The sequence below is a fragment of the Ranitomeya imitator genome, chromosome 5, assembly GCF_032444005.1.
Source record: "Ranitomeya imitator isolate aRanImi1 chromosome 5, aRanImi1.pri, whole genome shotgun sequence".
NCBI lineage: Eukaryota > Metazoa > Chordata > Amphibia > Anura > Dendrobatidae > Ranitomeya > Ranitomeya imitator.
The window spans coordinates 396546230-396566597 of NC_091286.1; the positions used below are offsets into that span (position 1 = coordinate 396546230).

General features: G+C 43.8%; 1 protein-coding gene across 6 annotated transcripts in view; it reads right to left on the bottom strand.

The window, feature by feature from the left end:
• Positions 1–3770: 3770 nt before the first annotated feature.
• ARHGEF10 (Rho guanine nucleotide exchange factor 10) overlaps positions 3771–20368 on the bottom strand; it is a 296127-nt gene continuing 279529 nt past the window's right edge. For all 6 annotated transcript variants that reach the window (XM_069726905.1, XM_069726904.1, XM_069726903.1 and 3 more), the window contains one exon: positions 3771–5011. In XM_069726905.1, coding sequence (XP_069583006.1) covers positions 4500–5011 — 512 coding nt within the window. In that variant the 3' untranslated portion in view covers positions 3771–4499. The remainder of the gene's footprint in view (positions 5012–20368) is intronic.

The following is a 20368-nucleotide window of genomic DNA, read 5'->3' on the forward strand; positions in this document are numbered from 1 at the left end:
GCAGGATGCGTTTTTTCCCCATAGACTAACATTAGCGACGCATTGACACACGTCGCAACAGTTGTGCGACAGTTGCGTCGTGTTGTGGCGGACCATCGGAACAAAAAATCGTTGCTTGCAATGTTTTTTTGTACATCGTGTCCGCCATTTCCGACCACGCATGTGCGGCCGGAACTCTCTCCCCTCCACCCCGCAACTCACAATGGGGCAGCGGATGCGTTGTAATAAAGCATCCGCTGCCCCCGTTGTGCTGCGTTGTCACAGGATGCGTCGGTACGTCAGCCCGACGCACTGCGACGGGCCGACTCTAGTGTGAAAGTAGCCTAAGATGGACACATGTATTCAGGATGTCCTCAGTGCCTATTCAGATAGTGACATAGCCACAATACTCCAGTGCCGATTTCCTATACTAGCAGTTTCTCCGGAAAAGTTAAATTGTAAATAAATTTCACATTTATTACTACGCATCCTACTGAGTGCCGAGTTTTACTATTATTCACGGATTGAAATCCTACTTAGGAACCTCACCGTTCCATATCCATCTGGACTGAACAGGAAATAGATTGGTGGGATACCCAGGCAATGTTGTGAGTGGTGGAGAATCACTTGGGTATTTTTTTATAATTTTACAGCATTCTTGTTCATTTTTCTTTCTTCAGTAGATAAACAACTTATTTGTAGATCGCTTGTGAGATTCAAGGAGCTAATGCGGTATATTCTACCACCTAAATTATATTCTTCCAGAGTAAATACTTCTAAGTAAGACAAATATAACAATGAAATGGATGTAGTACGACCTCAGCCAATGCCCTACATACACTACAGCTTCTCACAAAGTACATAAAACATAGAGAGCACATAAAGGAACCCAAATATTTTCTTAAGTAGCTTGTGTCTTATTGTAAACACAGTTGCTCTTTATTGAAAGCTTTATGGTGGAAAAAATAGGCTATATCAATAAGCTAAGGATGCGGTAACTGGGTTATATAAATACAGACTAATGTTCAGTAATTCCGTGTCTGCTCTTTTTAGCTAATGGCTTTTGAATTCACTTTCATGTCATTAAAAATAATTATTCTTTTCAAATCTAGTTATGAAATAAGATGCCTGGATGTATGTACGATCAGATTATTAACTAATGTCTCATTTCTGAATTGTACATCAAATGTACTGGTCCAATCTCAAGCGATAAACATACTTATTGTACAATACCGGTCAAAACTTTAGAAACACCTGTTCATACAGAGGCTTTCCTTGTTCTTATTGGAATGTGAACATTGCAGATTCAGTCTGAAGGCAGCAAAATCACAAAGGACATATAGAAACAGAGTAAATAAACACGTGTGAAGTAATCCAGAATAAGTGTTAGATCGTAAATTCACCGAAGTACCCCACTTTTACTCTGATGACAGCAAAACACCGCCTAGACATTCTTTCAAGCAACTTTGTCGGTTATCTAGAATGACTTTCATCCACTCTTGAAGCAATTCCCAGAGTACTGAGCCTTTGTTGGTTGCTTTGCCTTTACTACGCAATCCAACTTATCTCAAACCATAGATCAAGTGATTCTGACGGCCATGTAACCTGAAATTGTACTGTATCACTAATTCTTGGTCACATAGCCTGGAAGTTTATTTTGGGCCATTGTCCTTTGAAACATATGTTGATCCTACTAAACACAAACCAGATGGGTTGGCTTGTTTTTGCAGAATGCTTTGGTAGCCGTGCTGAGAAAGTGCTCCTTGAAGTTAGCATAAATCACCATAGGTATTGCCAGCAAAGCATCCAAACACCTCACCCCCCATGCTTCATGAATGGTACCACACATGTTGAAACTAACTATTCACCTATCCTACAGCTCGCAATGGCATAGCAGTTAGTATCAAAAATGTCAAATTTTGCATCAGACCACAGTGCAGGGGTCGAATGATCAATCCTTGTGTTGCTCGCCCCAAAGAAATCCCTTCTTGTTTGCCGTCCTCAGTAGTTCTTTGTAACAATTTCACGATAAAGTCCTAATTCTTGAAGTCTCAAGACCGTTGATGTTGAGATCTTTCTGTTACTTGATGCCTGTGCATCATTTATGAAGACTGTTTTCTGATGCTCATATCTCTAACATATCCTCTGCAGCTGAAGTATTTCTAGGTCTTCTTTTTCTGCGACGGTCCTCATGAGAGACAGTTTCATTATATCAGTTGAAGTTTTTTTTACTACTGCACTTGAGGATACATTCAAGGTTCCAGCAATTTTCCAGATTGCTTTAAGACATAACGGTGAGTCAATGATGGCTTGTCATTTATTTGTACTTATTTGAGAGGTTCTTTCAATATTCTGGTTTAGCACAGATTTGGAATAGGGCTCAGATCTGTATGAAATAGTTTACCAACACAATCTGCAAAATACACCTGAAGGCTGTTGATTCCTCAAATGAACTGTTCATTGGAAGCAATTCGAGGTAATAATTTAAGAAACCACTTAAGACAATTCCAATGTTGTGCAAAGCTGTCACAATAAAATGGGGTAACTAAGGGATCTAAGGTTTAAATACAAATTATGAAAAATACCAGAAGAAGTGTTTCTTTACTCGCTGTTTCCTTAATTTGTTCCTTTGTGGTTTTGCTCCCTTGAGTCTGAATCTTTGATTTTTAACACAAGAACAAAACCATTGCATGAACAGGTGTGCCCAAACGTTTGACAGGAACTGTATATACCTTAAATAAAAATGAGTTTTCTGATTAACATGTACATAATCAGTGCTTGCATATTCTGGTATCCAAATATAGCAATTCTCTGTCACTGATGATCTGCTCTCCGGCATGTGTGCAGAGTAAGCTGTCAATGTGCTGAGGGGGTTCTAGCCATCACTGTGAGGTCACTACTGGACAAAGTGTTTTGCGCCTCCTAGTCTACTGCTCTGTGTAACCCTGCCCCAACAACTAATTAGCAGCTTTCTGCCTATGCACAGCATATACAGAAATCTACCAATCAGTGATGTGGATGGGGTTATACATACCTCAGTATTTGAGCACTACAAGATCTGCAGTAGAGAAAAAAAAGGATTGTGACACACTGCTGGGAAACAGGGTCTCTGCCCATAGACCATGAAGCTGACAGGTTTCCTTTAATGATAATAATAAGAGTTGTAAGGGTGACCCTTGTTCCATCCCTTAGATGAAAAATGGACATGTGTTAGTGATTATTTTTGTGTACACACGATCTGTGAAAAACAAAATCTAAATTATTTGAACGGCTCACTAGATCATGGGTACATAATCTATGCATAAAAAACAAGGATAAAACAAGTACATGAAAACCTAATATAAACTTACAGAACAACCATATCACTTCTGGATGATGCTCATGACATAGGTAGAGTTGTAATGATTCTTTAAGATTTGGTTGTCACTTATAAAATAATGAAGCAATAACTGGAACCAGAACATGGAAGGAAACACTTACTTTTAGCCACATAGCTAACCAATGGTAAAATATTAAAAATGTTTGTATATTATGTCTACTGTGTTTGTGGCACATGTCGTATATAAAATGACAAAAACACACAACTGAATTGACTTGTTGCCCGTTTCTGATAATTTATGGTAAATAATGAAATGTTTTATTTCTAACATTTAGTAGCACAAACTGCTGGTGGATTTTTTTTTATAAAAATGGTGATTGACACACCTCTTATAAGACTAAATTGTGTAAAATTGACTGAACTAGGAAGCTGAAGATTTAGTGAGAATATGATATACACAATAACTTGCGACTTTTCTACACTTGTTTGGCATAAGTACTTTATTAAATTCCTCCCATCATTTTTTTTGCCCCAAAACATAAAAACTATTAGAAACATAGAAAGTATTTCAGTTAAAGTGTACATCATTAAAAGTCATCATTAGCCCAGACTATTACAGTTTAACACGTCTTTCATTCATAACCACTCATACAGAAGCTAGGCCCATAGACATTAGTGGTAACACATTGGTTTACATGCACAGTAACATAATGGCAGACATTCATTTGAGTACTGAGTATCCTGCAAAAAATTTAGGATACATGTTCCATCTTACACAGAGGACAGTTTGTTTTAAGTCCTGTTTGGTTGTGCAAATTTTCTCACATGCAGAATACATATAAAATGGCTTATCATATTCCGGAGTATTACGATTAGTGTACTCATATTCACGTCTAAGACTGTACCTGTGAAAAGAAGACAGCATAAAGCTCATCAAATTAAGTGAAACACAAAAATGAAATGATATTTGTGGTGATTAGTGTTCCACAGACATTTACACAGATTGTGTATTGGCTGCAGCATACATTTCTCATGTATACGAATATAGGAAAATATCCATCCTTTATATGAGTAGTATGGATCAGACAAAATGGGAGAAAATTAGGTTATGACGTTTTAGTATTAACTAAAAATGAGAAGGCGCAGATGCAGAATACTGTATGGACTATGGCACGTATTTATTGTGTGCTCCTGTGTGCCATTAGATATGTAACAATGGAATCTGCCAAACCATAGCAGAAGAAACCGGCTCTTCCTGACGCTGTGGTTTATGTTTCTTGTTTAATCTTCTGTGGCCCTGCCCCCCAGAGATAACCATGACGGAGTCCGCTTTAAGCTTCCCTGCTCTTTGTCTTCGGCTGCTTTGCGGTGCTACATTGGAGTCGCTTAGAAGATCATAGAGACCGCAATCTTCCCTTCCTAGATCGTATGAATTAGAGCCATGGGACAGTGTGAGAGAACCAGAAGAGGAAGATAAGTCACTTTTATGTGCAATGGACCCCATAGAGCCCCCAAGCCAAACAGCGGTGTCATTATTGGTGCTGGCCTCCTCGTTCTGTATATGAGCAGTACGAGCATCATCGGTTTTCTCTTCCACATTTGAAGTTTGGCTTGATCTACTTGGTGTCCTCTTGTGTTTTCTGTTCACAGCAGTAGCCTTTACAAGGAATTTGACAGCACTATGGTGTGCATGGTAAGATACCATTCCTCTTCCTGTAAAAAGAAATTAAGAGGTTAGGATTGCTCACTACAACATTATACATTCACGCAAATCTAAGTACACATTAATAACATATTTCCATTTAAATGTGAATATACACATGTGAAATAAAAAATAAATATGTACTGTTGCAATGCCAGGTAGGCTAGAGATAAATACTAGCTCTGCAGGTATTAATTAGGTGTAGATGGTTAGCACTGCATTTAAACAGGCTAGGTTTTCATATGGGGCAGTCAGCTCAGGGAAGCTGACCAGACGGGATGTGTTTTGAAGTTGAAAAGAGAGAAGCCAGAATTCTCTCTTTGAAAAGAGTTTGCACAGGCCGTGAGCAGAAAACTGCAAGTATCAGTGGTTGCTATGGACGATAGCTGTATTGTTTGACCAAGCTAGGGCTAGCTCAGCTGTGATGAGCAGCCAGGGTCTGTTCTGTTTTGTTAGCATCTGGACAAGGCTAGGGATTTATGTTTAAGAGTTTGCTTTTGTGGTTTGTCACTGGTAAAGTACTGGATGGGAGATATGTATCACTGGAGGTTGTTGGCTTCAGTGATTTGAACCTAGGGAAAATGCTCCAGCACACTGGAGGGGTTAATCAGCCATTTTGAGGGCTATGTTATTTTTTTATGAAAAGTGGAAGAACGGGTGAAAGGTTGCTCACCATATCTCCACCCCAGGGTGTGGTTTAGGAGGTAAATAGGCAGCCTTCTGTGTCATTCAGTGTTCGATGTGAAGGTACAGGATAGGATGACAGAGCTGTCCATCACTGAGACCTAGACATAGTGAGTGGAGGAATCCTGACAGTACTCCCTCTTCTAGGGAGGGAGCACGGGACCAATAAGTTTCCAAGGAAACCTATGATGAAAAGCTCCAACCAAACGATCCGCTTTCACCAAAAGAGCCAGAACCCAGGATCTCTCCTCGGGTCCGTATTCCCTTCAAAGAACAAGATATTGGAGGGAATTTTGGGCCCTCCAAGAATCCACGATCTTCTGCACCTCGTACTCCAAACGTCTGTCAACACAGTCTAGAGGAGGTGGGGATGAGACAGACAACACCAAAGGGACAAACTTCTTTAACAGGGATCTGAGAAAAACATTGGGGACACAAAGGGGCTGTGGAAGCTTTCATCTAAAGGCAACTGGATTGACTACCTCCAGAAACTCATACAGGCCAATAAATTTAGGACCTAACTTTGCCCAAGGTACTTTTATCCGAATATTCTGGGACGATAAATTATCACCAAATTTGAAAGTGAAACCTGCAGAACATTTCCTGTCGGCCTTATGTTTTTGACGAAACTGAGCCACCCCAAAATTCCTACTCTGAACATCCCTCCAAGCAACACCAAGTTTAAAGGTCACCTCTACTCCAAAACTCAGAGAACAGAAAAAAAAAACACCAAAATGAGGATACAAACCAAAATTACAAAAGAAAGGTGAGGTTCCAGTGGACTGATTGACCCGACTGTTAAAGATGAACTTAGCGAAAGGCAAAAATGAGGACCAGTCCTACTGAGGAGCCAAAACAAAACATCTTAAAATTTGTTCTACTGATTGATTTGTCCTCTGTGTCTGACCGTTGGTTTCAGGGTGGTAAGCAGAGGAAAACAACAAATCAATCACCAATTTCCTACAAAATGCCCTCCAGAATTTAGAGACAAATTGCACCACTCTACAAGATACAATGTTCAAAGGAATGCCATGCAATCTCACCACGATTGATAAACAACCTGGAAAGCGTTTCAGCATTAGGTAACCCAGAAAAAGGAACAAAGTGAGCTTGTTTACTAAATCGGTTAACTATCATCCAAATCATACGTTTTCCATCAGACAAAGGCAAATCAGTAATAAAATCCATGGAAAAATGAGTCTTCAGTCTTTCTAGAATAGGCAATGAAGCCAATTCCCCGGCAGGACAGACTTTAGCGCGTGCGCAAACCTCACAAACGGATACAAAATCCTTAATATTTTAAGCAAGGATGGCCATCAAAAGAGTCAAGTAACAGCATTCTGTGTAGCAGTGACCACTGGGTGACCACTTAAGAAGGAATCATGAAACTCCTGCAATAGACTAATCTTAGATACATGGGCAAAAATAATTTAGAATCACGAGTAGTGCAAGGGGCTTATGATCTGATATGATCTGACGAATTTCATCTTCCAATCCTGAGGATACCATAGAAAGCACGATTACTAGAGGAAGAATGGAGGATGCAGGTTCTGTAGGAGAAACAGAATCAAGGTTGGGTGACAAAGCATCTTAGACCCCGGTCTGAACACAATGGAAAAATTGAATCTAAAAAAAAAATAAATTCTCACCATCATAATTTCACTCAGCAGACTAAAATTTCTTAGACAAAAATGCACATGGTTGTATGTTAGAGTTTTGGAACCTTGAGACAAAACAGCCCCTACCCCAACCTCTGAAGCACCCACCTCTACGATGAATGGTTTCATGAGAATGGGTTGAATCTGAACAGGAGCAAAACATGAAGCACTACATTAATTTATCAAAGGAGCGAATAGAATCCAAAGACCAGACCTTAAGATCTGCCCCTTACACGTGAAGTCAGTAAGGGGTTTAACGATCTAAGAAAACCCCCTAATAAATTTTCAATAGTAGTTGACGAATCCTAAAAATCGTTGCAATGCTTTCAGGTCATGAGGTCAGTAAGGGGTTTAACGATCTAAGAAAACCCCCTAATAAATTTTCTATGGTCGTTGACGAATCCTAAAAATCTTTGCAATGCTTTCAGGTCATGAGGTTGAATTCAAGCAGTTATAGCCTGCACCTTCTCAGGGTTCATCTGATACAATGAACCTCAGGAATGATATTTCTGGAACAGAATAAAGTACCGTATTTTTCGGATTAGAAGACGCCCTTTTATGATCCCCCAAATTAGGGAGAAAATGGGGATGCATCTTATAAACCGAACACTGTAGTTGCGGTGATAGTACGGTGGTCCGGCGGTGAGCGGTGGTGGACGTTGGCGAGCGGTGGTGGTACCCCTTAGGCGGCGGCATATGGCTGCCGCCATTCTTCTTCTGGGGTCCGGCTTCTCACTCAGCACAGATGGAGGAAATCAGAGAATTCCATCCGCGCCTGCCTCTACGCGATGTTTCCAGGAAAATTGCCGAGGATGCGGCGCAGATGGAGATCTCGGCACCAAGATCTCCATCTGCGCATGCACCACCCCGGCAGCCATTTTCCCGGAGTCCACCGCTTAATAAACAGTGCCGGGGGTCTGGGCTTTCACAAAATGTTGGCGGAGCCCCCCCACTACCGTACACCCACAGCACCACTCTTTCCACCTCCAGCAGCGACCCTGCTTCACTGCGGCCTGGACCACCGAACACCTGCAGCATCGCACATCCGAACACCCCTTTCTTCCAGTCTGGCAGCATTGCTCCCCACTCCTGCTTCCACCAGACAAAGAGGAAGGACCCGTCCTTAATCTTTTGTTTATGTATTCTTTCATGGTGGCACACTCAGATCCCAAGAAATTATACAGGCAGGCTTTAGGCAATATGCCATGAGTAAAGAGATTTATAGCATAATCATAAGGATGATGGGGAGGTAGTATCTGCCTCTTTTTCCGAGAACACATCTCTGAAATCTTTCAGGCACATCTTCAGACCCTCAAAACTAGCAGAGCAAATTTGTGCAGAAATAAGACATTTATGACAGTGGAAACTCCATTTAACAATATCCTTCTGACCCCAATCAATATCAGTATTATGGATACGCAGCCATGGAAATTACAACACCAACCCAGCAGATAAATTATCCATCACATAGCAGGACATGAACTCACAGTGAAGAGTTCCCACTCTAAGTGTGAATGCCACCGCTACCAGCTGGACAAAGTTCTGAAGTCCTGTCAATAGCGACAATTTGAATGGGTGTATCCAATCTAACTGTCCCTAATCCTAATTTAACCCCTTTCCGACATCGGGTGTAATAGTACCCCGATGTCGGACATCCTCCCTTTGATGTGGGCTCCAGCGGTGAGCCCACATCTTTCCCGGCACATGTCACTTGTTGTTTTGAACAGCTGACATGTGCCCAGAAAAGCCATGGGTGGAATAGCGATCCACCCACAGCTATTAACTACTTAAATGCCGCTATCAAAAGTTGACAGCGGCATTTAACATGCGCTTCCGTCAATCGTGCCGGAAATCAGACCATCGGTGACCCCTCGCCACATAATCGTGGGTCACTGATGGGTTGGCATGACAACCAGAGGTCTCCTGGAGACCTCTATCGTTGTCACTACCGGACTGCTATGAGCCCGGTGGTCGGTGCTCAAAGCAAGTGAGTAATTCTGCTACATAGAGGCGATCTGATCATCGCCTGTATGTGGCAGTGCCGATCGGGTTATGGCAGCTTCAAGTCTCCCATGGAGACTATTGAAGTATGCCAAAGGTAAAAAAAAATGTTTTTAAAAATTAAAAAAAAATATAAAAGTTCAAATCACCCCACTTTTGCCCCATTCAAAATATATAAAAAAATCAAACATACACATATTTGGTATCGCCGCGTTCAGAATCGCCCGATCAATCAATAAAAAAAAAGGATTAACTGATCGGCATAAACGGCATAGCAAGAAAAAAGGTCAAAACACCAGAAAGACTTTTTTTTGTTGCCGCAACATTGCATTAAAATGCAATAACAGGCGATCAAAAAATAAGCCCTCACCCAACCAGAGATCACGAAAAATGGAGACGCTACAGATATCGGAAAATGGCACATTTTTTTTTAAAACAAAGTTTGTTTGTTTTTTCACCACTTAAGATAAAAAAACAACCTAGACATATTTGGTGTCTATAAACTCGTAATGACCTGGAGAATCATATTGTCAGGTCAGTTTTAGTAAAAAACAAAAACACAAAAACTAAATACCTCCGATCTGGTTAAGAACCAGATCAGAATCAATGAAATTGCGAACCCACAGTCAATGAAAGCAAAAGCAGATCACCAAAGGTTCTGAAAACAAATTTCTGGGTCTAAGTCTTTGTGACCTCTTCAACACTTAGACGTTGCTGGCTTATCGAGAATTCTTTGAGAAAATGTCCATGACAACCACAACTAAGGCAGAGTCCAAGATCACGCCGACGCTTCCTCTCCATGATCCGGGGGCAGTATGCTCCTACCTCGATAGGTTACATTTCTGCCAAGTGAACAGACTCTGGAAGGATGACCAAAACCCCTTGTCATTTATCATGTCTCTCCCAAATTCTGCTTTCCATCCGAATGGCCCGAGTCATAGCCTCCCCCCCAGGGAACAGGGTTGAGTAAGAATAGCTAGAGCATCCTTAAAAGTATCCGAAAGGCTATGGTGAAACGGACACCTGAGGGCTGCATCATTCCACAGAACCTTTGAGGTCCATTGTCCGTACTCAGAATTATAGTAATCCGCAGTGTGGCCCTCCTGCATCTGGTTCATGATCTTTGCCTATGCGACCTGGACACTGTCAGCTTCATCATAGATCATCCCTAAGGTGTCAAAAAAAAGTCAATGAGAGACTGTTCTGGGGCTAGTGGGGACAAAGAGGATGCCGAAGTCTGAGGAACCCCTGGTGATAGGGACATGATTATTCCCACCCAATATGACTCATCCTTTAAAATCGGGGACGTAAGGTAAAAAAAAAAAATCTGCAGTTCTCTCTGAGTACACTACACTGAACATTCTCCCCTGAAAATTTGTAGGGAAGTGTCACTACTAGTTTGGGGAAGACCAACTGCACATCAGAAGGTACAGAAGTCAATGCTACAGTCGATTGTGCAGAGCTTCGAGAAGCATTCAAAGTACTAGAAAACTGACCATGCAGCTGTGACTTTGATGTCTCTTCGCCAGATCCTGAAACATCTGGGTCAGATTCACCAACTGATCAGAGGATGTATGAACTGAATCCAATGGTGAATTGGAAAAAAAAAAAAAAAGCAAAGGGACAATCAAAATCTGACGCTAGTCACTACTCATGGACAGGCCATGAGGCAGAGAAGTCAGACGCTCCAGGGTCAATACAAAGAGAGCATGTAGTAAACTAAGGGAAAGGGAAAAAGACGAAGGCGGAAGTCAGGTCAACGTTCAGAGAAATAGTGGATAAGCAAAGGGGCAATAACAAACAGGTAGTCAGAACACAGTCCAAAAGTTCAGGCACCAGTAGATTAGAACTCATAGCACAGAAATCAGGTAAATACACACCAGAGAGCAGAATGTTTTGGCTGGCAGTAATCTGTGCCAGACAGCTCACCTAAATGGCAGGGCAATTATTAAAGGGAATCTGTAACCTACTTTTTTGTATATAAGCTGCAGCCACCCCCTTTAGGTGCATATCTACAGCATTCTGTAATGCTGTAGATAAGCCCCTGATGTAAACATGAAAGATAAGAAAAACAAGTTAGATTATACTCACCTGGGGGGGGGGGGGGGGGGGTGAGCGGCGACTCCCATCTTCATGCAATGACGTCCTCTTCCTTGCTTACTGTCGCGTTTCCTGTGCAGGTGTACTTTATCTGCCCTGTTGAGGGCAGAGCAAAATACTGCAATGCGCAGGCATCGGGAAAGGTCCGAGAAGCCGGACGCCTGCACACTGCAGTACTTTCCGCTGCCCTCAACAGGGCACGCCTGCACTGGAGCCGTGACAGGAAGCAAGGAAGAGGACGTAATCGCATGAAGATGGGAGGTACCAGACCCGGACCGCGACTCCCATCGGACCGGGCCTGGGTGAGTATAATCTAACTTGTTTTTCTTATCTTTCAGGTTACATCAGGGGCTTATCTACAGCATTACAGAATGCTGTATATAAGCCCCTGATGGCGGTGGCTGAAGCTTATATACAAAAAAGTAGGTGACAGATTACATTTAAGAAGGAGCACCTGTGGAAAGCTCTGCACCTCCAGTCTCAGATAGGTAAACTGAACTGTTAATCAAAGCACTGACATGGACTGCATTATACGTTATCTTTTGTTTCCCCGTTAAGCCAGAACGGCCGTGTTTGGTTTTTAATGAACTTTGCATTGTGTGTAAATATCTATTTATATAATTGCCTTGTAATGTTTTCACTTTCTGTTCTGCCCAGATGTCACCGTATCCAAGAATTCCAAGTGGAGGAAGTTCACCGACCGCCTTATTGGGACACCCAAGTGATTGGTGTCTCAATATGGAAACTGCTGCTGGTACCAACTTATTGCGCGGTACCACCAGCGGAACACCGTCGCACCACACACACACTCTATACGCCGTACTACCACACACACTCTTGCGTGGTACCACCAGTTGAATACTGTCACAGCACACACACACTCTATACGCCGTACGCACCACACACACACACTCTTGCGTGGTACCACCAGTTGAACACCGTCGTGAACACACCGCCGATCAGCCGAATTATTCACTGACTGCCGCCATCTTTGTACAGGAGGAGTGCATGCGCAGTTTTAATGTGACCACCGCTATCTGTCTGCACAAAGATGGCGGCGGTCTGATTTACTGCGCCTGCGCGAATTACGCGCAGGTGCAGTGAATCATTCGGCTGATCCCAGCGACAAATGCGCGACGTGTCTACAGGCAGAGGAAGCTGGTCACATTAAATTTTCCCACGAACAAAAGTTCATTTTAAAAATTGACTGCGTCTGACCGTGTACAGAGCATATCACATCTCCTGGGCAGGGGAGGAAGCAAACGACAATACTAACATTACAGCACGGGATCACAGTGGATTCATTTTGGGAGGTAAAATATTTCCCTGACTATTTTTAAAAAATATTTTACTTCACAAAATGTATCCTCTGCAATCTCCTGCTGTAATGTCAGTATTGTCTTTTGCTTCCTCCCCTGCCCAGGAGCTGTGGTATGTTCTGTACACGGTCAGAGCATGTTCTCTTTTTTTACAATTTCCTAAGTGTATATATTTCTAAATATGCTATTGACATGAAATTCTCACCAGATGTCTGTAGAAACCCATCCAATCCACACAAAGAAAGGAATAAAACCATAGATGTCCATAAATTAAGTTATGTGTAATAATGAGAAATGGCATGGTAAAAAGTATTGATCATGCTTCCTAAAATTTATTTAAAGTGAACCTATCAGCAGGATTGTGCTCAGTAACTTACAGAAAGTGTCAGGCTTGCGCCGTTATACTGATTAAAATGCTACCTGGGTTGATGAAATCTGTCTTTTGGTTGTTGTTTAATCTTTATTTGCAGTTTTTGGTAATTGAGATTCTCGATGTTACGATCCATTTTTGGATTTGTGGCAGCTCTGGTTCCACTCAGTTTAAAACTTTTTTCGTTTTGGACCATCGGGGGTTAATGTCAGTTTCTTTCCCCCGCTGGCAATCTGATGTTACTGCAGTGCTGCTGGGTCAACTGATACTGGTGGTGACCACTCCCACCTTCCTTAAAAGGTCACCTGATGCATCAGCTGACTGTTGGTGATAGTTTCTTTCTGGAGACCAGCCTAGCAGGAGCAGCTATCTGGTGTTAGCCATGTTTGGTTATTGGAGACCAGTTGCTATTATCTGCCGTGTGGAGTTTAGCAGCGGTGTTCATAAGCTAAGTGTGGTGTTTTTGTTGCCTTGTCTCTTTGGTGTTTGTCACTTGCCTCTGTGAGTATCTTCTGCAGAGGTGAGGCTAGTGCACTAGCCAGGGCAGTAACAGGTGACTACTAGGGACGAGGTATCCGGACGTCGGCGGGGGGTTGTGACCATTCCCCATAGGGTAGAGCCCTCCTCTCACCTTTTCCATCAAGTTATTTGTGAGTTGTGCCGTCCGTTAACCAACCACCCGTTGGGTCGGGTCACACCGTGACACTCGTGCTTTGAGGCGGCTTTATATGGTGCTCTACTTACATATTCATCCTTATGAATATCTATCCAATCATTAATGATATTGTATTGACTATTAGGACTGTGTGATCAGGATCGATCGTGGCTGCTATTCATTCTTATCTCAGCCAGCACATTTTTTTAATCTCCTATTTAATATATTATATATTTTCCACTTGGATATTTCAATATATGTATAATAAGGAGAATGATTGCACAATGCACTTTACGATTTAATGATTCATTGTATCAATTATATTTTGAGTTACTTCAATACTTAGCACCTTTTTTTAGTAAGATGTTACTGAATATTTTGATTGACAATTAGGTGTCCTGATCTGTGATGCATGTAACTTTATACTGAATATAGAATTCCCTTATGTTATTTCATCTTGCACATCCTGTTCCCCTCATTTTTATATATTTATATTTTGTGTTTTTAATTGTCTGTTGTGCATTCATTTTTTTTTATCATGCATTAATAAAGTCATTACATTATGTTTTCCTTGTTTGAATACATTTTTGGTAGGATTGCAGATTATATATACTCCCAGTATTTCACAGGTTTGTCTAAATGTTGTTGAACAAACTTTCAACACAGTTGAACATGCTTCTTGTTCAGCAATGGAGTCCTGTGTGGTGAATGTGAAAAAAGAGGTTTAGCGCATTACTTGTGTTCTTTGAAACAATTGTACCTGCTGACTGCAGTTCTTTCTGTAGCTCTCCACACGTGGTCCTTGTCTCTTGGACAACTCTTCTAATAACTAGATGGTGGCCCGATTCTAATGCATCGGGTATTCTAGAATATGTATGCATAGTGTATAGCACAGCCCACGCAGTACATTGCGCAGCCCACGCAGTACATTGTGCAGCCCACGCAGTACATTGCGCAGCCCACGCAGTACTTTGCGCAGCCCACGCAGTACATTGCGCAGCCCACGTAGTACATTGCGCAGCCCACGTAGTATATTGCATAGCCCACGCAGTATTATTATTATTATTTATTTATATAGCACCATTAATTCCATGGTGCTGTACATGAGAAAGGAGTTACATACAGGGTTATAGATATCGATTACAGTAAGCAGGTTTACATTGATAGACTGGTACAGAGGGGAGAGGACCTTGTCCTTGCGGACTTACATTCTATGGGATAGTGGGGAAGAGACAGAAGGTAGGGGCAAGGCGGCGGCTCTGGCGATGGCAAGGCGGTGGCTCTGGCGATGGTGAGGCGGCAGAATGGTTATTGCAGGCTGTAGGCTTTCTTGAAGAGATGGGTTTTCAGGTTCCGTCTGAAGGAGCCGAGGGTGGTGGATAGTCGGACGTGTTGAGGCATGTAATTCCAGAGGATGCAGGATATTCGGGAGAAATCTTGGAGGCGGTTGTGTGAGGAATGAATAAGTGTGGAGGAGAGTAGGAGGTCTTGGGAGGATCGGAGATTACGTGAGGGAAGATATTGGGAGATTAGTTCAGAGATATAGGGAGGGGACAGGTTGTGGTTGGCTTTGTAGATCAGTGTTAGTAGTTTGAACTGGATTCGTTGGGGAATGGGGAGCCAGTGGAGGGATTTGCAGAGGGGAGAAGCAGGGGAGTAGCGAGGAGAGAGGTGGATTAGCTGGGCAGCAGAGTTGAGGACAGACTGGAGTGGTGCAAGAGAGTTAGCGGGGAGGCCACAGAGGAGGGTGTTGCAGTAGTCGAGGCGGGAGATGAGGGCATGAACAAGAGTTTTGGTAGATTGTGGGCTGAGGAAGGAACGGATTCTGGCAATATTTTTGAGTTGGAGGCAACAGGAGGTGGCAAGAGTTTGGACGTGCGGTTTGAAAGACAGGGCAGAGTCGAGAGTTACCCCGAGGCAGCGGATTTCAGGTGCGGGAGAGAGCGTGATGCCGTTTACCATAATAGATAGGTCAGGTAGGGGGGATACGTGAGATGGGGGAAAGATGATGAGTTTGGTTTTGTCTACATTGAGTTTTAGGAAGCGAGAGGTGAAGGAGGAGGATATGGCTGACAGACACTTCGGGATTCTGGACAGCAGAGAGGTGACATCTGGGCCAGAGAGGTAGATCTGAGTGTCGTCCGCATACAGATGGTACTGGAAGCCATGGGACTTTATGAGTTGTCCTAGGCCAAGAGTATAGATGGAAAAAAGTAGGGGCCCTAGGACAGAGCCTTGAGGGACTCCAACAGAGAGAGGGCGGGATGAGGAGGTGGTGTGGGAGTGGGAAACGCTAAATGTGCGGTCGGAAAGGTATGAAGCAATCCAGGACAGGGCAAGGTCTTTGATGCCAATGGAAGAAAGAATCTGTAGCAGTAGGTAGTGATCGACTGTGTCGAAAGCAGAGGACAGGTCAAGAAGGAGGAGGATGGAGAACTGTCTGTTAGCTTTGGCTGTGAGTAAGTCATTAGTAATTTTTGTCAGGGCAGTTTTGGTGGAGTGGTGGGGGCAGAAGCCAGATTGGAAGTTGTCAAGGAGAGAGTTAGATGAGAGGTGGGAGGAAATTTGAGCATGGACATGCTGCTGAAGGAGTTTTGAAGCAAACGGGAGCAGTGATATGGGGCGGTAGCTAGGCATAGCAGTTGGGTCAAGGTTAGTTTTTTTGAGGATGGGTGGGATGGTGGCATGTTTGAAGGCCGAGGGGAAGGTACCAGAAGAGAGCGATAGATTGAAGAGATGGGTTAGGGCTGGAATGAGCATGTTAGTGACGTTGGGGAGCAGGTGGGAGGGGATGGGGTCAAGTGCACAGGTGGTGAGGTGCGATTTGGAGAAGAGGCGAGTAAGTTCTCCTTCAGTGATGTTGGAGAGGGAGGTTATTAGGGAAGGGCAGAGGTCTGGTATATGGAGGGGTTGGGGTGATGGAGCTGTAAAGGTTAATCTTGTTTGGTCGATCTTGTTTTTGAAGTAGGTGGCAAAGTCCTCGGAGGAGATGAGGGGAGTTGGAGGTGGCAGTGGTGGGCGGAGGAGGCAGTATATTGCGCAGCCCACGTAGTATATTGCGCAGCCCACGTTGTATATTGCACAGCCCATGTAGTATATTGCACAGCCCACGCAGTCTATAGCAATGTGGGCACCATATCCCTGTTAAAAAAAAGAATTAAAATAAAAAATAGTTATATACTCACCCTCCATTGGCCCCCTGGATCGAAGCGGTTACAAACGCTCCTCGTGCGCTCCGCTCTGAAGAGTGCATTGCGGTCTCGCGAGATGATGACGTGCGGTCTCGCGAGCGGTCACTGGGGCGTCGCGAGGAGCGTCAGTAACCACTTCGATCTGGGGGGCCACCGGAGGGCGAGTGTTATGGCTGGCAATCAGGCAACACAGCGTGCAGTAATCAGCGCACATACAGAGATCTGGCAATAACCCAAAACAATAGGACGAGCTCTGAGACGTGGAATCTCTGTAGACTGCAGTACCTGATCTATCCTCACACAACTGTAAGCAGCAGTGGATTGCGCCTATCCACTACCTATGCAACTCGGCACTGCCTGAGGAGCTGACTAGCCTGAAGATGGAAATACAAGCCTGACTTACCTCAGAGAAATACCCCAAAGGAATAGGCAGCCCCCACATATAATGACTGTTAGCAAGATGAAAAGACAAACGTAGGAATGAAATAGATTCAGCAAAGTGAGGCCCGATATTCTAGACAGAGCGAGGATAGCAAAGAGAACTATGCAGTCTACAAAAAACCCTAAAACGAAAACCACGCAAAGGGGCAAAAAGACCCACCGTGCCGAACTAACAGCACGGCGGTGCACCCCTTTGCTTCTCAGAGCTTCCAGCAAAAGATAATAACAAGCTGGACAGAAAAAACAGAAAACAAACTAGAAGCACTTATCTAGCAGAGCAGCAGGCCCAAGGAAAGATGCAGTAGCTCAGATCCAACACTGGAACATTGACAAGGAGCAAGGAAGACAGACTCAGGTGGAGCTAAATAGCAAGGCAGCCAACGAGCTCACCAAAACACCTGAGGGAGGAAGCCCAGAGACTGCAATACCACTTGTGACCACAGAAGTGAACTCAGCCACAGAATTCACAACAGTACCCCCCCCTTGAGGAGGGGTCACCGAACCCTCACCAGAACCCCCAGGCCGACCAGGATGAGCCACAGGAAAGGCACGAACAAGATCTGGGGCATGGACATCAGAGGCAAAAACCCAGGAATTATCTTCCTGAGCATAACCCTTCCATTTGACCAGATACTGGAGTTTCCGTCTAGAGACACGAGAATCCAAAATCTTCTCCACAATATACTCCAATTCCCCCTCCACCAAAACAGGGGCAGGAGGCTCCACAGATGGAACCATAGGTGCCACGTATCTCCTCAACAACGACCTATGGAATACATTATGTATGGAAAAGGAGTCTGGGAGGGTCAGACGAAAAGACACCGGATTGAGAATCTCAGAAATCCTATACGGACCAATAAAACGAGGTTTAAATTTAGGAGAGGAAACCTTCATAGGTATATGACGAGAAGATAACCAAACCAGATCCCCAACACGAAGTCGGGGTCCCACACGGCGTCTGCGATTAGCGAAAAGCTGAGCCTTCTCCTGGGACAAGGTCAAATTGTCCACTACCTGAGTCCAGATCTGCTGCAACCTGTCCACCACATAATCCACACCAGGACAGTCCGAAGACTCAACCTGTCCTGAAGAGAAACGAGGATGGAACCCAGAATTGCAGAAAAATGGAGAGACCAAGGTAGCCGAGCTGGCCCGATTATTAAGGGCGAACTCAGCCAACGGCAAAAATGACACCCAATCATCCTGGTCAGCGGAAACAAAACATCTCAGATATGTTTCCAAGGTCTGATTGGTTCGTTCGGTCTGGCCATTAGTCTGAGGATGGAAGGCCGAGGAAAAAGATAGGTCAATGCCCATCCTACCACAAAAGGCTCGCCAGAACCTCGAGACAAACTGGGAACCTCTGTCAGAAACAATATTCTCAGGAATGCCATGTAAACGAACCACATGCTGGAAGAACAAAGGCACCAAATCAGAGGAGGAAGGCAATTTAACCAAGGGCACCAGATGGACCATTTTAGAAAAGCGATCACAGACCACCCAAATGACAGACATCTTTTGAGAAACGGGAAGGTCAGAAATGAAATCCATCGAAATATGTGTCCAAGGCCTCTTCGGGACCGGCAAGGGCAAAAGCAACCCACTGGCACGTGAACAGCAGGGCTTAGCCCTAGCACAAATTCCACAGGACTGCACAAAAGCACGCACATCCCGTGACAGAGATGGCCACCAGAAGGATCTAGCAACCAACTCCCTGGTACCAAAGATTCCTGGATGACCGGCCAGCACCGAACAATGAAGTTCAGAGATAACTTTACTAGTCCACCTATCAGGGACGAACAGTTTCTCGGCCGGACAACGATCAGGTTTATTAGCCTGAAATTTCTGCAACACTCTCCGCAAATCAGGGGAGATGGCAGACACAATGACTCCTTCCTTGAGGATACTCGCCGGCTCAGATAACCCCGGAGAGTCGGGCACAAAACTCCTAGACAGAGCATCCGCCTTCACATTTTTAGAGCCCGGAAGGTATGAAATCACAAAATCAAAACGAGCAAAAAATAACGACCAACGGGCCTGTCTAGGATTCAAGCGCTTGGCAGACTCAAGATAAGTAAGGTTCTTATGATCAGTCAAAACCACCACGCGATGCTTAGCACCCTCAAGCCAATGACGCCACTCCTCGAATGCCCACTTCATGGCCAGCAACTCTCGGTTGCCCACATCATAATTACGCTCAGCAGCAGAAAATTTCCTGGAAAAGAAAGCACATGGTTTGAACACTGAGCAACCAGAACCTCTCTGTGACAAAACCGCCCCTGCACCAATCTCAGAAGCATCAACCTCGACCTGGAACGGAAGAGAAACATCAGGTTGACACAACACAGGGGCACAGCAAAAACGACGCTTCAACTCCTGAAAAGCTTCCACGGCAGCAGAAGACCAATTAACCAAATCAGCACCCTTCTTGGTCAAATCGGTCAATGGTCTGGCAATGCTAGAAAAATTACAGATGAAGCGACGATAAAAATTAGCAAAGCCCAGGAATTTCTGCAAACTTTTTAGAGATGTCGGCTGAGTCCAATCCTGGATGGCCTGAACCTTAACCGGATCCATCTCGATAGTAGAAGGGGAAAAGATGAACCCTAAAAATGAAACTTTCTGCACACCGAAGAGACACTTTGATCCCTTCACGAACAAGGAATTAGCACGCAGTACCTGGAAAACCATTCTGACTTGCTTCACATGAGACTCCCAATCATCTGAGAAGATCAAAATGTCATCCAAGTAAACAATCAAGAATTTATCCAGATACTCACGGAAAATGTCATGCATAAAAGACTGAAAAACAGATGGAGCATTGGCAAGTCCGAACGGCATCACCAGATACTCAAAATGACCCTCGGGCGTATTAAATGCCGTTTTCCATTCATCTCCCTGCCTGATTCTCACCAGATTATACGCACCACGAAGATCAATCTTAGTAAA